Here is a 15,991-nt window from a genome sequence, read left to right as displayed (position 1 = left end):
GGATCATTCCTGCTGGGCTTTTAATCTTTGTAGGATTTCCTTTAATTTTTTTTTTTCAGGGTTTAGTAACAGCTGTCTGGTATTGAGAAGAAAGGTGGGGGAAGGATTGCAAAGGAAATTTTTTATTTGCTCAACCAATTAACTAGAGGGCACTACAGAAAGCTTATCATGTTTTGGTGCAGAAAGCAGTGTATGAAGACTATAATAACATAAATGAATTAAAATGCCTTGCAGGTCTCTTTCTGTAATAGTACAGTGTGCTAGAATATTTTACTATTTTAATTTTAGTTGCATGGAGGGTAGCGTAGCAATTAATTCACAAAGAGGCGTGAAAAGTTAACACATGGCTTCTTTTTAAATGCACCTTTCTCTCTCTCTCTCCCCCTTTTTCTGCCTTTCTATCTATGATGCCTTTCCCATTTTCTGTGTGTGCAGTCTTTCATCTCTTCATATTTAAGACTTAATTAATGCTCCAGGATCCAATAATGTTATCACGATGCAACAGACCACAACCATGCTTTCTATGTTTTTCTTATTAATTGCACCTACATTAAGATAAGCACATATTGGATGGAGGCTGGAACATCCTTTTACGGCTATCCGTTATAAATTTTGGGCTTTATATTGAAGCAGAAGCAGCCCCATGCAGTTATGTTTTTCAATTTCGGTAAAAGTATTAAAGTTGAAAATATTTATTTCACTTAATCATGTATCTGCAAAATACACCTACTTCCTATAGACTAGTAAATTACAAATGTATTGGATTAATCAGAACAGGTCAATAAAGCTACAGGATACATTGAACAGAAATAGTAGTAATAAACAGATTGATTTAATATTATCCTTGGCAAATACTGATAATAGGGTAAGTAAATACTGTTATGATTTTCATAGTGTTTTATGCCTCCAATTTTCCATCTCTTAATTGGTCACTCACAGTTAGCAAGAATTTGCAATTCCTTCAAAGCTTCTATCTAAACTGGATGGAGGGCTCTGTCAGTGGGGAAAGGGTTCCATTACAGCTCAAAGTCAGAAAAGGACATGCAATGGATCTGAGCTTTCAACTCCTTATTATATTGGTAATTATAATTAATAATGGAGATCACAAGGATAATAATTGGGTTTTGTCTCCTTTGGGACATTAAGTAAGAAACTACCAGATGTTGCTGAGACCTGACTGTATTACGAGGATGGGTCTGGCAAGTCAATCTGTTTTGAAGAGTGTATTGTAAGATTTGTACCTGCAGCATGTTTCACAAGTACATTGTGGTGCAGATAACCTGACATACTAATTTGTAACATTACTCATAATTGTGTTGGGTGGTCTTTCTAGAGCATTTTTACTTTCATTTTCTTTTACTCTTGCTTAAGCTTTCCTTCAATGTTATGTCTGACTGTGTGAATTCATTTGTTAACTCTGGAGGAAATGGGGGAATATATAAGCAATTTTTATAAGCTATTGCTCTTTGGGGTTTTCAGCTAGGATGCTGTTTCAGAATTAGAATGATTCTCATCGATGGAGCAGGATCTGGGTGCATGAATAATACTAAGGGCAATGCTGCTGCAGATAAATAATGACCAGTACATGGCATGTGGGTTAAGAAAGAGCTCCCCAGTCTACAATGCCATTGCAACACCGAGTGGGAAGTAATGTTAACACAGTACAAATACATTACAGAGCCAGAGAGACTACAGCTTGTTATACAAAATTATGCTTGCTTCATGGTTACCTAGTTCCTCCTTCCCCCATTTGCATTTTTCATCCACCTGCTACATCAGATCATAATCTTAGATTATAAAGTTTTTAAGGGTAGGGGTGGTTCTCTTCTTTTCAGCTACGTGCTTATCCAGTGCTCAGCACAATGGGATCCTGATTATTGACTGTACTACAAATACCAATAAATAATATAAAATGCAAATATATCATTTGATGGTTTAAATCACATGTGTATAGAAATAATCACAAAGAGAATATTATTTATGTCCTTTAGAAACTTTTAGCATATACGTGCCCAGGATTACAAAAACTTAAGATATAATCTGTCAAGAAAGCAATGTTGGTTTTTTTTTAAAAAAGTGAAAGTTTATATTTTGTAAATTTTCCTTGCATCCAAAACTGCATCAAGTTACAGAGAGGTCATGTGCTGTAATTAAAAACAGGAGTAAGTGGAGTTCATGAGATGAAGATTCATTCAACTCAGAAAATGGTCCCTGCATCTTTGAGAAGTAGGTGTTAAGGATTTATTTAAATAGAAGTTTCATTTTAGTAAACCCTTCACAATAGAGAGGAGGTAACTACGGGCTTTCTTTGAATGGCTTCCAAGTATTTGGCTTTCTTAAAGAAACAAGGCCTGATTTTCATTTACACTAAGGCCCTTTTACATCAGTCTAGAAGTGTAAAAGGGTCATACTGTAAATGAGAATCAGTATCTAAAACTCCATCAGCTCCACTCAATCAATGCTGAAGCAACTTTATCCCTCGTGAGTGGTGAATGCATACAATTACATAAAAGTAATGCACTTTTGATAACTGAAGCTTCCTTTTATGAAATTGTCCCTTTCTCCACCTCTACTAAACTGAATTCTTAGACAATGTAACACCCTCAGGAGATTGGGGGGGCGGGGGGGGGCAAGAGGGTGTGTTAGATGGAGAGCTTCTTTTTTCTGTTCTTTTTTGACACCAAGTCAGATGCCCAGTTCTTGTGAAAATTAACACAAATTGGGTATCCATTTTTTTTAGACAGCTTTGAAAGTTTTGGCCTGTGTGTCCATATTGCCATGGGAATTTCTTTAAAGTTTGACGCAAATGATGATTGATTTCTACTAGGGTTCAGATTATACACAGTCTATAAAGGGTTAATAAGTGGTTAATCCATTGTTAGGGAGACCAGCAAGTCAATAGGTTGCTTATGTCCATGTTTTTTAATCACCTGTAACACTTTCTACTGGTATGCCTTTAACCATCTATACTACTACTGTCTGTAACAGCTACCGAGCATCAGAATTTGCTGATTTGTCAAAACTGAAACATTTTGTGAAAGACCGTTCAATTTTGACAAAGATCTGTTGGACCTTTCCTGCCACTTTGCCTGCCCAGTGCCTCAACAGTCCAACAGCTGGGCCCCTTGGGAACCCAGGGTCTTCCAGGGTCTGCGTCTTTGGGACAGCCCGCCAGACAGACTTTCCTGGAGCAAGCCAGGGCTCCATCTTCTTTCATGGAGGATTTCAAATTTTTTTGTTCTTAGTTCTGAATTTGAAACCAAATATTGAAATCCTCAGTGAAACAAAATGACCTTTTTCCTCACAGCTCTACTTGCTACAGATAAAGTTCAATCAGAATGATAAATACCTGCTGCTTTTCTCAGGTTTCAGAGTAACAGCCGTGTTAGTCTGTCTTTGCAAAAAGAAAAGGAGTACTTGTGGCACCTTAGAGACTAACCAATTTATTTGAGCATGAGCTTTCGTGAGCTACAGCTCACTTCATCGGCTTTTCTGTACTTTATAGAAATTTAGAAATTTAGAAATCTTGCATTGCCCTCTTCCTAAGTTATTTCAGTCTAAATTGCATGCATGCCATATATTGTGGTTTGAATGTATTTCACTGGAATGTGTTAACACTGAATCTTTTGTATTTTTTTTTAAGTTTGAGATACCTGAGGAAGCAAAAGTCAACTACAGAATTCTTTAACTCAATTTTAATTAGATCGTTAGGGATTTAAAGGCTCTGTTGCTCAAATTACACTGTGGCACCTCACTCTTGGCTATTGAGTTTATTTAAATTGCATTTCAAGCTATGCATTACAGCAGAGGTTTTAAGGAAACTGTCAGCATGAAAATAAAGGGCATATCTTTGGAGAGCTTTGTCTCATTTTAGGCTGAGGGAATCCGACACTGATTTGCATAGCATCTCTGAGATCTAGATTTATGTAGCAGTGAACTATCCATTGCCCTTAATATTGGGCAAAATCCTATACAATACCTTGAACATTTATCAGAATTGGCTATATCCCATGCAAGGACGCTCAGGTGGAGTTTTAACTGTATAATCCATTATTCATTTTATGGGTTGCTGTCTTTTGATCTCTATGGTTAGAAAGACAAATGAATAAGCGCAAAGAATAGTTAACTTTTAAAGACATTTGGTGATCCAAGGTCTGTTTTTTAGTGAAGGTATGGGTGCTTAGCACCTTTGCAAATTAGACAGTTTTCATGTAAGATTTTATAGGTCCTACTATGGATACCAGGTAAATTTTATGGTAAAATGTTGGAAGACTAGTGACAAAGTTAACTTATAAGTTTAAATATTTCCATTTACAGGAAAATGTGCTATGAAACGTTACAGTAGCTATTCAACTCTCTGGAATCTGATTGTGTCATGTTCATCATCATGCCTTTAAATTGTAAACCAAAAATATTTCCTGCCTAATCACTAGTGATCTGTGCAGAATTTCTTTCGCACTTTGAACTGACACCATCACTATATTGCCTGCGCTGGAACTAGACTGTCAGCCTCTATGTATGTACGATACTGAGTCCATTGTCCTTTTAAAACTCTTGTGCATTTTGTAAACCTTTCCCCTCCTTTCAAATGGGAACCACTGGGTCTCATAATGTTGGTCCCATAGATTAGTTGGGCCCAATTAATTCTTGGCATCTCAATATTGGCTTCAGTGGACTTACACCAGGAATGAATTTGGCCTACTGCCTTTTGTTATACGAAGATTAAAGTTTTCTGTAATAAATTCATTAATTTAAGGGAGACTCTTTATCTGTTTCTTCCAGAGGTTGCATTTGTCAGGATTGGATCAGTAAATAGTTGCCAGTCAGTGCCAGTGTGACCTGAAAAAAACAAACAAAAAAAAGCCCCCTGAGAATAACTAGTGTATCATCTATATGTAGAAGACTCTTTTTGCTTAATTTCTTGATGAGGTGTCTCTCCACAAATGCATAGTGGCTTTATGTGATTTCTGACATGTAAAACTCTATATTTTCCAGGATGGAACAAAAGGTGCAACAGATCAGCGCTTCCAATTAATAAATTTTGCTCAGGAATTTAGACACTCCCCCCCCCCCCCCCAAAGATGTGGGAGTACAATGGAAATGTATCATATACCTCGAGCCAATGGATAAGGTGGGTTGAAACAGGAAGAGGGATCTCTCCCTACCCTTGCCAAGGAGGAGTGGGTGAACACTGTTCACCTAAGCCAGGGGGTAGGAATTGGAAGCTTCCATCTGCTTTTAGCAGAGGAATGGGAGCTGTGCTTTCCCTCGTTCCCAGTTCCCCTTTATTTTAACCCTTGATTATAGCCCATCCCTTTTTAGCTACACGTCTATTCATCTTCACAGCTCAGGCGCTATTTTTAATTTACTCATATTTACCAAAACTACCAAAATATCAATAACTAGCACTCAAGTATTCTAAAGCCAAGACCCTCCTTGATCCCTACCACATGCCTACTCAACCCACCTGTTGAGAAAAAGCCAGGTTTTGTCATTGCAAAGTCATTGAAAGATCAAGGGCCAGATCCTCAGCTGGTGTAAGTCAGTGCTGTTCCATTGAACTTAGTGGAACTACTTCCATTTACACAAACTGAGTCCCACAAGCTTGGCCTTTACATACCAAATGAACAGAAAAATTCCACAATTAAACATCTCACTTAAACCACTATCCTGCCCACCAAACAGGGGTCATGTTAGCTTTCTCTTAAGTATGGATATTAAATCATGATATAGTATGTACTACTACTTCCTGAACTGGAAAAAAAAATTCATGCAGCTGTGTTTCTGTATAGCAAGGAATCGCCAAAGGAATTGCATCTATTTTAGTTTTGTATCACCATATAATGGGAGGTTGGGAGAGAATGTGTGTGAATTATTTGTAAGCATGTGGCTATATCTCCTTTTTCAGTCAAACTAACTGAAAGGATTAATTTAATTTTCTATATTCCTGAGAATAAATCTCCAGTTAGAGAGAGGTGTCAGTTGTTTTGTATTCTAATAGTCTGTAAGTGAGACATTGCTGTGGACTAGTGTCAGTGTGTTGCATTGAGAGACCTGACTTCAATTTATAGCATAATCAAATAAGGATAATAACTTAAGTGGCTTGAGTTTCTTGATCTATGCATGTAATGAACTGAAAAAAAATGAATTCAGTAATGGAGATATTGTGATCTGATGATCTAACAATAACCTCTTGAGTGGCTTATTAAGATATTGTAACTTTCTGTTGCATGTACACCTTTAAAAAGCTAAACAGAAATGCAATATTATTCCACCCTTACATGCTCGCTCATGTGTGCATGCACTCTCTCTCTCTCTCTCTGCATGGATGGCTACTTCTCAAAAAAGCTTGTCTTTTGTGCTTGGGGTTGTACTTCTAAATATCCAGATACTAATGATTGAAATGTCATATACACTTTTTTCTATACTGTAATTTACTTTTGACAGTGACCGGAGTGGGCAAGGTCCCTTTCGACTGGGTATTCCCTTTCGACTGGGTATCCAATTCTGCAGTTCATTCAAACTGATGGGCTCAGTAAATAAATGATGGGCTCAGTAAATAAAATGCTAGTTTGGCTAGGAATAAGCACTGTACCACTGGTGCGATTAGGAACAGAGTCTGACTCTGTTATGTTTATTATTGCCCTGTTACATCAGCAAAACCACTTTGGTCCAAGGTATGATAAGCAGCTATGTTAAGTCAATAATTGTACTTAGGAGGAAATGTAGTTTACACTCATCATTGGTGGGCAAATTGGAGTCTTGGTTTACTGCAGCTTAGTTTCCCCCATGGAAGTTTATCTCTTTGATACATTGTGGCACAGATAATGGGAGTTACGTTCTTGCCAATGAGGCAAGAGTAGCTAGATTTTGAGTCTCTCTTAAGCGGTACCAGTCACCAGAGAAACATAAGAGTGCAGGTTTTCAGTCAATTTCTACCTAAAAAATGAGGGAACTGCACTTTGGTGCTGTTGTAAATCAGAATTAACTCCACCGAAGTCAATAGTTACATGAATGTAAGTGAGATAAGAATCAGGCCCATATATATTAATAGGCTTATCGCTTTCTGTAGCAAACTGCCCTGATATAGATATTTAATTAAACTGTTACCACTACTATCACTTGACTTTTAAAATGAAAGTAAAATTAAAAACACATTAATTTGATAGCATCACTTTTAATGTTACAGTGAATCGTTAATTGTCCATAAAATAAATCCTATCCAGCTGCTACTGTCTTGTGTCATTAGTGATGTCAGTAAAGGTAATACTGGGTTTCAAATACCCTTTCAGTTTAAAAAAAAAAAGTTTCTACTGTTTTCATTCTGTTTGTTCTCCAGAAGGAGTGAAATGAGCAAAATAGCCATTCATTTTTATTCCTCATTGATTTCTAATCAGTTTGCTTAATGGATCTATTTTGTTACAAGGTTTTTTGGTCACAGATGCTTGAAAGGTCAGTGCTGTTTATCTAGAAACATACTGTTTGAAAGTTTAGCAAAGCATTCATTGCTTGTTTTTACAAAACTCTGAATTTGGGGATTGATACCATAGTTTCCCTTTCAACCATTACAGGTAATTTTGTGCATAACTGATTTGAATTGGGCCCCTACTAAATGGAAGCAAGATATTACTACACTACAACATGTATTATATGGGGGAAGTAGGAGTGTGAGAATAACAGCAGCTAGAAGTCCTTTCACCTACGGTCTTTGGCCTGATATAACCTGAGTTCTCCCACATGCAGATCATGACCTTTATACCCCAGCTTGAAAAACATCTCCATGGCCGTTTGGGCCAGCCTATTTCCAACCTGGGTTCCAGCTGTGGGTTTGAAGCATACCAGAAGCTGCACAGTATGCCTCCCTCAAGGCTTGATCCAAAGTCCGTTGACTTCAGAGGGCTTTAGATCAGGCTTTTTAATTCCCAAGCAGTGCGTTAACAATATGAAATAGTACTGCATGTTTCTCAGTTAGTCCTCTTTAGATGGAATCCTGCACCATGTACTGAAAGATACTGGTAAATCTCAGGTTTCAGAGTAACAGCCGTGTTAGTCTGTATTCGCAAAAAGAAAAGGAGTACTTGTGGCACCTTAGAGACTAACCAATTTATAGTCTCTAAGGTGCCACAAGTACTCCTTTTCTTTTTGGGAAATCTCACTGAGTCAAACATCTCAATTTCTGTTTTTTTCCCCCTCCCATAAGGCATATGTCAGAAAATGGAGGGGGGAGGGTGGAACCCATCTGATAGTCTAACTGGATTTTGTGAAAGAGGAAGATATCAAATTGGCAACAAGTAAACATCATATTGCAGCGCTCGTCCCTAATAGAGTGTGTTTGCAACATTGCCTCATACAAATACATACATATATACACATTTCAAGGTTGATGAAAAATGCCAAGTTTAAACATAAATGTAGACATAAATTAGCATTTTAAAGAAGAAATACCAATCTGCCAGTTGCTAATAGCACAGTCAGGCATGAATGTTTGTTTTTCTTTCCTCTGAGAGCAATAGAATCCTCTGTGCTCTAGAAATTATTTTGGGGAAGTTCTGTCACCTGTGCAATACAGGAGGTCAGATTGGGTGATCACAATGGTCCCTTCTGGCCTTGAAATCTGTTTATCTTTTTTCCCCAGGCTCCGCAACTCTAGTGGAGCCTCTCCATGGCTATCTGTGCATGCTCAGGAGTGCAGTAGTCACCACAGCATCTGCAGAGGCAAATGGCCAATAGATAAGTATAGTATGGAGCCGGTGGCTCTCTGCAGCCTTGAACTTCCTAGGGACTTATTCTATTACCTGTTGTGTTAGAGCTGTGGAGAGCAAGCAGGATTTGCCCTGAAGACAATATCTTTACTGCTGAAGAGAGTAATAAGATCCCATGGGGGTTCAGACTACCTAAACTCAGGCTTCCTAAAATGATTCATCCACCAAACTCAGCAACAGCAAAGGGATTGGCACTGAGTATGGAGAAGAGGAGAGACTAGAAGTCAGGGGGAGATTGGAACTCAGATAGCAAGCCCAGAGGGGGAGACTAGAATTGGCTGGACAAGGAGACTGGGACTGGTGTGGGAAGCCTGAGGAGTGGAAACAGGGGATGGGTAGGCAAAGATAATGGGACTGGGATAAAGAGCCAGGGGTAAGGAAGCAACGGGACTGGGACATGGACTGGTTGGAGGGTGTGGGGTAGAAGAGATCAAGTTTAGGGGACATGAGCAGAAGCGTCTGTGCACACGTCCCTCCAGAGCCTGGACGGGAGCCCAAGATTCCTGAGCCACACCCTTCCTTTGCTGTCAGCAAATATCTGTGAAACCCATGGGCAAAGTGTCCCATCCTGCTCTAGTGCTAGACTCACATTCAGGATAACAACCTAATGTTGCTATCACTTACTTCATTAGGTCAAGTGATAAGAGGACTGTGGGGAGAATCTAAGTATTCCAACTTTACTGATGGGTCCACGTGGGTGTCAGGATGGTGCCACATGATGAAATTACTGGGTTTTTTTTCCAGTTTGCTTTCCAAAAACCTTGCAAATTACACACATGTACGCGTACACACACATGCACACTGTTAAAAGAACATTAGTAAGTTTTACAAATTTATCTGAGCATAAGCTTTCGTGAGCTACAGCTCACAAAAGCTTATGCTCAAATAAATTTGTTAGTTTCTAAGGTGCAACTAGACCCCTTGTGCATATGCATTATGATATAGATATCTGTAGATATAGATATAGATATATTTTTTTTAATTACATGGTGGGGATATGTGTGGAAGCCTTCTTGCACCACTGGAAGCCTATAAAAAAATAGCTACTATCTCAAAGAACTTACAAGCATTATTTACTTCACAATGCTGTTGTGTGGCTGGGTTAACCTTCATTTATGAAAAGTGCAATGTAAGGCTTAGGTGGGAGTATTATTTGAGCACAGAGAGGCTGTTCCAAGGTCATACAGCAAGTTGGTGAGAATGTAGGTCTCCTGATGGCCTGCTCCTGCTCTGAGTATAGGACCACAGTCTCCACCCATAAGATTCTCTCAACACATGAATGCCTTTGGCAATACCACATATTCCCTGTTATGTCTTGAGAGTCAAAATCTTTTTATTTTCTGGTTTGATATTCTTTGGACATTGCATGCTGGAAGCCTTTTTGATACAGATTTGCCTATTTAGAATGCCAATTAAAAAAAAACAACTTGCTTTTTTTTCTTTTTAAAGATTTATATTCCTTGCATACTACTTAAAGAAAAAAATCTAGATGTTAAATAAATGCATGAAAGATTCTTCAAGTCTGTAATCCACTTAATATTTAATAAATGCAATATATCATTTTTTATAAATATGTATAACGAAGATATAGATAGATTTAGAATACATAAGGGATTACAACAGGATAACACATTCATCTCTGCTGGCAAGAGAAAGGCCACTAGTGTTTTATGAACATATTAATCCTCATTGGTGGAGATAAATGCCCTACCCTGCTGCAACCAATTATAAATGTAGCTTATGCAAAGTTGCTCTTCTTAATTTCCCCAATGTGTAAGTTTCATATGGAAACTGCTGAAGGGAAGATACCAAAAATGTCAATTAAGTATTAAATTTGAGAAGGAGAATAGTGCTGGTGAAAGGTGCTGGATTGATAACCCCTCGTAACAAAGGAAGAACGGTGTAAATGTTCCCCCATGATATTTCCCCAGCTGATGTGCTTCTCTTCCCTGAATAGGGGAAGCCCTCTTTTAGGGGTAAAACGGGACGTTTCCATTCAGCCTTTGGTCTTTTTGCTGAGGCTGCTAACTACTCCTACTGGAACTTGGGCCTCTCGTTGGGCTATGTGAAGTGTGCTGTTAGGCCATGTCTACACTACCCGCTGGATTGGAGGGTAGTGATTGATCTATTGGGGATCGATTTATTGCGTCTCGTGTAGACGTGATAGATTGATCCCCGATTGCTCTGCCGTTGACTCCGGAACTCCTCCACGGCGAGAGGCGGAAGCAGAGTCGGCGGGGGAGCGGCGGCCGTCAATCCCGCTCCACGAGAATGCCAAGTACATGATTCTAGGTCGATCTAAGATACATCGACTTCAGCTACGCTATTCTCATAGCTGAAGTTGTGTATCTTAGATCGATCTTCCCGCCCCCGCCTCCCCAGTGTAGACCAGGCCTAAGTTCCAGGCCAGCCTGGTAGTATACAAAGGCCATGTGATGGTGAAAAGTCACTGCTTTTGCTCTTCATCCACCTAGGTGGTGATTGGTCTGGTGACTGAAAGTGAGAAGCTGGTGTATGTTTTGACATAAAAATCCCTACGTTGCTTGGGATCTGCTCATTGTCAAGACTGCCTCTCTCCTCATTCCACAGTGTTGTGGTTGCAGTCACAGTCACTTGAACTGGAACTTCCTCTCTATAAAGAGAAGTAGCTACCAGCAGCATGCTTCTCGGTGAAGTACCTTCAGCTATGGAATTTAATCCCCATTCCTAGTTCCAAAAAGAGCCTCACTCTGTTGACCTTCAAGGCTCCCTGCCTGGCTCACCTCTTTACTCGGGCTGTGTGGTGAAGAGCAGGGCAAGATAAAGAGGTGGAATACTCTTTGGTTTTGATTCTGAAGCCCAGTGCTGTCACCTAGGTCACACATCTAAACAATTTAAGTACATTTCAGATGGGGGGTGGGGAATGAAGGGTACACACACAAATGTCATTAGAGTGTGTTTGAATGCACTGCCACATTATGGGAAATGAGATTACATCTTCTAATTGGCTTAATACAACTGTAAATTGCATACACACGGTTTAAGTAACTCAAACGTGCTTCAAGGTTACCTTCTTTGAATCTACTCTTTGTGAGTGTAAGCTATTTGGGGCAGGGACTGTCTCTTACTATTTGTCTCTACAGCATCTGGGACAATGATATTCTGATCTAATTAAGGCCTCTAGGCACTACTGTAATAATAAATCCTCAGCACTACAAATAGATTTCTTTTTTTTCCACTATTATGTTGCATTTGTATTGGTGGTTTCAAACACTTAAGGAAAAATTTGATCTGTTCATGTTAATCATGCTCTCTTCGAGTCTGTTCTTATCCTTTCTTTAGCACCCTTTTCTACAGGCTACAGAGGGAATGAATGATTGGGATGCAGTTGTTTTGTTACTTACCGGACTACATGTTTTTCTTCTCCAAAAAGACAATAGTTATTTATAAAAAATTAATTAGATAAAACAAAACGAATTTCAATTATGTTCCTTCTCTTGGAAGTTTGAAGAGAGAGAGGTTTATTTTGTTTTTTGTTTTTTGTTGTTTTTTTATGCCTGGCCAGGCACCATTTAATGAATTAGGAGGGGAGAAAAAATACTGTGGCAAATCAATTATGTTCCCTTCCTTTTCATCTGCACTCACGGAAAGCTTTAAACCACCCAAGCTGTACCTGATTGCATTGCAGGTGACCAACTGTTGCTCTGCTGTTCATCATTCATGTTGCCAACTTGGTTAGGTTATCGAAATAATCTTTTGCAGTACTGGGCCCAAGTAGCTCTCAGGATGCTGACAGCTATCTATCTTCCTCACCATCAGTTGTGATTCCTTTCTCTTATGTATCCTTGCACACTGGTTACAGAATATTATATCTGATGTCAGTCTCTTCGAAGGAGTTTGGTGCCCTTAGTAGATGGACAAGGGGGTTGATTTCACCCCTTTCATGGTTATGAAAAGTTTCATGATAAACTACAGCGTGGAGTCCTGTCAGTGAGCCTATGTGGTATAAGTGCTCAAAACAGCACAGGTGCCCACTGGAGTGCTAGGCCTTGGGGAAAGGAAATACAACTCCCCCTTGCTTCCTTTTTCAGCTCAGAAGGTGCAGGTAATGAGGCAGCATAGAATAAGGCAGGATGAGAAACAGAAGAGAGCCCCCAACAACAACTTTTGTATCTGGGGAGGATAGCCACTCACCAGTAGAGCTGATTGGAATGATTTTGGTTGAAATTCACTGTTTTGAGGACGTATTGCCAGGAAAGTTTGAGAGAGAGAGAGATCTGGGATGCAAATTGGGAGTGTCAGGGGATAGAAAAACACTGTTCTGGATCAGCCAGAGTAGGGACTTGAACTTGGGTTGCCCAGATCCCAGAGGTCAGTTCCCCTAATCACTTGGTCTGTTTCTTTCATATATTCCATGTTCGGGAAAATGTGTCAAAGGTTTTCTTTTTGTTCCAGTGCAGAATGAAAACAAACCTGGAAGTTGCCATGAAATGGGATTGTTGTCCGCTGAGCAGTTCTGCTCACCAGCTCCTGAGCTTTTTTTGAGCACACTGGGACTATTCTGATTCTCTCGTAGCGGCCCCATATCACTCTCACTGCCTCAGTTCTAGAATCTCTGTTGAAACCATTAGCACCGAGCCCCTTAAAATCCCAGTGTAGAAGACACAGGAGAATTTGGTAAGGTGGCCAGATAAAGATACATTTTATAAAATGTGTGTGCACACACACACACGCATATATATTTCACAGTTATCTTGATTTTTGAATCCTATTCAAACGCATTCATTCACATTACTTGTACCCTGAATCTCTGCAACTCCTTCCATGCAATTAGCTGGGCACCTCATGCAACCCAAGCCCTTCTGCATAACGAGGGAATTTTGTACCCCACTTAGTTGGTTTAATGGTTAAAAGAGGCACTGGAAATCAGGGCATTTTGTTCCTGAGTTTGTGGCTTGATCTGAGTCACACAATTCCTTTTCATAGTGACAGCTTACCCATCTCTAATATTAATTTGATAATACTGAGTTACCCAGATTTGTTGTCAGTCTTGTTTGATGCAAGTAATATGCTCTAGGAGCAGTGATGAAGGACGTCATAGTGCAATTATGTTTTTTTAACAGGTGCGTAACTAATAGTTTCAAAGAGAAGCTAGTTTTAATATCTACAGACTGGTGCAGTGCACATATAAATAGATATCAAGCTTTTAAAAGTCAGATAAACAGGAGTTAGTTTGCAGCTAGAGATTTTGAGCACACTGGTTTTGTGTGATATTATTTTAGATTTATTTCCACAACTTATTGCACATTCGTTTTTTGGAGTTTTCATTGCAGAAAATTGCCAGGAGGAATGGATTTTGTCTTCCTCAGCTGGCAGAACAATTTTCCACCTGTCGCCCAAATATTTGATGAGCAGGATTATGGCACAGCTACTGAGACTTTATACTTTATATCCATAGGAAGCAAGAGGGTCTGATGAAACTAATATCCTGATTTCAGAGGTTGACTTGCTGAGATGCATATGCAGCACTGGTGACTTTCAGCATGCACGGACAATTTGAGAGACCTTGGCTACGAAGACATGACGTGCACACGATTTTTGGTTGGGCAGAATGGTAAAGGGTTTTCTTTTTTTCAGCAACCTTATACTGCCCAACAGTGTTTCTTTCTTCAGAGAAATACTTGCCCTCTTAAATTAACTACTCCAGCACCTAGAATTCTACTAGAGGTCTTCCAAGTGCTAGCTAGACCCTGAATCTAGTTGGATTGACATATTTCCTAACTGCAGCCAGGGGAGCTATGGGAGCAATAAGTTTCTAGGTTTAGCTGGGTTTATAGAATGTTCTCTAATTGAAAACCCATTGTAACTGTTCCCAATATTTCTTATCACTGGGGTACAGAGTGTCTCAATAAGATAATTTCCCTTCATAAGCAGAGTTACTTGCAACTAGGCCAGCTGAATTATATGGCACCTGGACATTCATTTCAGTAGATTCCTTTTGATAAAACATATTCCTAAGAAAAGACCTGATGCTTTGAATGATTTTGGAGAGCTGCTTTTGCAATAGGAGGGAATGAACCTTGTAAATAGAATGGAAACAATTTGGGTGCAATATAATTACACCAGCCTAAAATCTTCACCACCGTCTTGGTCAGGCTTTTCCAATGAAGTGAAAGAGATCTCTAAAGATGATTCTGGGGTTTGAAGTTGTTTGATTTGGAGTATTTAAGATGAATAGTATTTTACTGGTGCTTCACAACATCTAATGCTACAGTTGGAATATATAAACATTTATTTTTTCCTGGTTGGAAAGGAGACGAGCTACTGCAAAAAGGTATTAACTTATACAAAAGCATGTTTCTCCATTTAACAATGATCTGCCCTGGAGTCAGTATAATTCACATAAACAGTCCAGAAATATTGTTATTTCATTTGTATTCCAAGTATAACTGGAATAATTATCTTTTGTATTCGGCTCATTAAACATTATTTTTTTAGTGAATCACTGCTGGACAATTGTCACATTGCAATGAAAAGAAGTCTCCTTTAAGTGCATTGAAACATTACGGAATTGTAGGTGTATAATTTTCTGGTATCCTTAGTTCTTTTTCTCTAGAGAGGAAACTGTTTCTTGGCTCTATGAGCTAAGAGCAAGTGTAAGTAGTCTCTTGGCTTATCGAAGGCCGTGATCAAATGTCTTGATGTTTTTGGTCTTTTGGCCTTAAGATGAAAATTTTGTCTGTGTCTCTTGGACCATGAAGTGAAAAAATTATCTAAGTTAAATCAACAATTGCCAGTTAATTCAAAGATTTCCCTTCCCACCTTAAGTGTAACCCACACCTGTTGTGTTTGGCAGTTTATTCCCTTTTAATGGTGACTGGTCAACATAGCCAAGGATGTGCTCATCAATGTATTTTAGATCCAGAGATCTTCAGTTCAGTTCAGTCACCATTGCTAACAACCGACTGGCATGGCATTATGTAAGCACAGTACCACTATAGATACCACTGTTATTTCAGAAAGTCGCTCCTCAAGTGTATAGACAACAGAGGTATAAAAAAAAACCTGGCAAGCTTGGCTCATCTAGCTCATGGAGGAATCTCTAAGCCGATGTGTTCAGTATTCTTTAAATCTGTAAACACCCTGTGTAGAAGGCCATATTACCACTGTATGTGTTACTGTGGATGCTGTGGAGAACTTATTTCACCAGCACTAAGTATAGTACAACATACAGTTGTACGGTACCCTGA

The 15,991-nt window shown here is 39.1% G+C and overlaps 1 protein-coding gene across 7 annotated transcripts in view; it reads left to right on the top strand.

Moving 5' to 3' along the window:
- UNC5D (unc-5 netrin receptor D) overlaps positions 1-15,991 on the top strand; it is a 285,175-nt gene that overhangs the window by 112,900 nt on the left and 156,284 nt on the right. The window contains exon 2 of one of the 7 annotated variants that reach the window (XM_073325001.2): positions 14,200-14,355. The exons of the other annotated variants lie outside the window; for them this stretch is intronic. Coding sequence (XP_073181102.1) covers positions 14,322-14,355 — 34 coding nt within the window. The 5' untranslated portion in view covers positions 14,200-14,321. The remainder of the gene's footprint in view (positions 1-14,199; positions 14,356-15,991) is intronic. 7 annotated transcript variants of the gene reach the window in all.

Source organism: Lepidochelys kempii, chromosome 26 (genome assembly GCF_965140285.1).
Source record: "Lepidochelys kempii isolate rLepKem1 chromosome 26, rLepKem1.hap1, whole genome shotgun sequence".
In the NCBI taxonomy this organism is placed as follows: domain Eukaryota; kingdom Metazoa; phylum Chordata; order Testudines; family Cheloniidae; genus Lepidochelys; species Lepidochelys kempii.
Note: the sequence above shows the minus strand (reverse complement) of the source record. Positions and strands in the feature narration are given on the sequence as shown.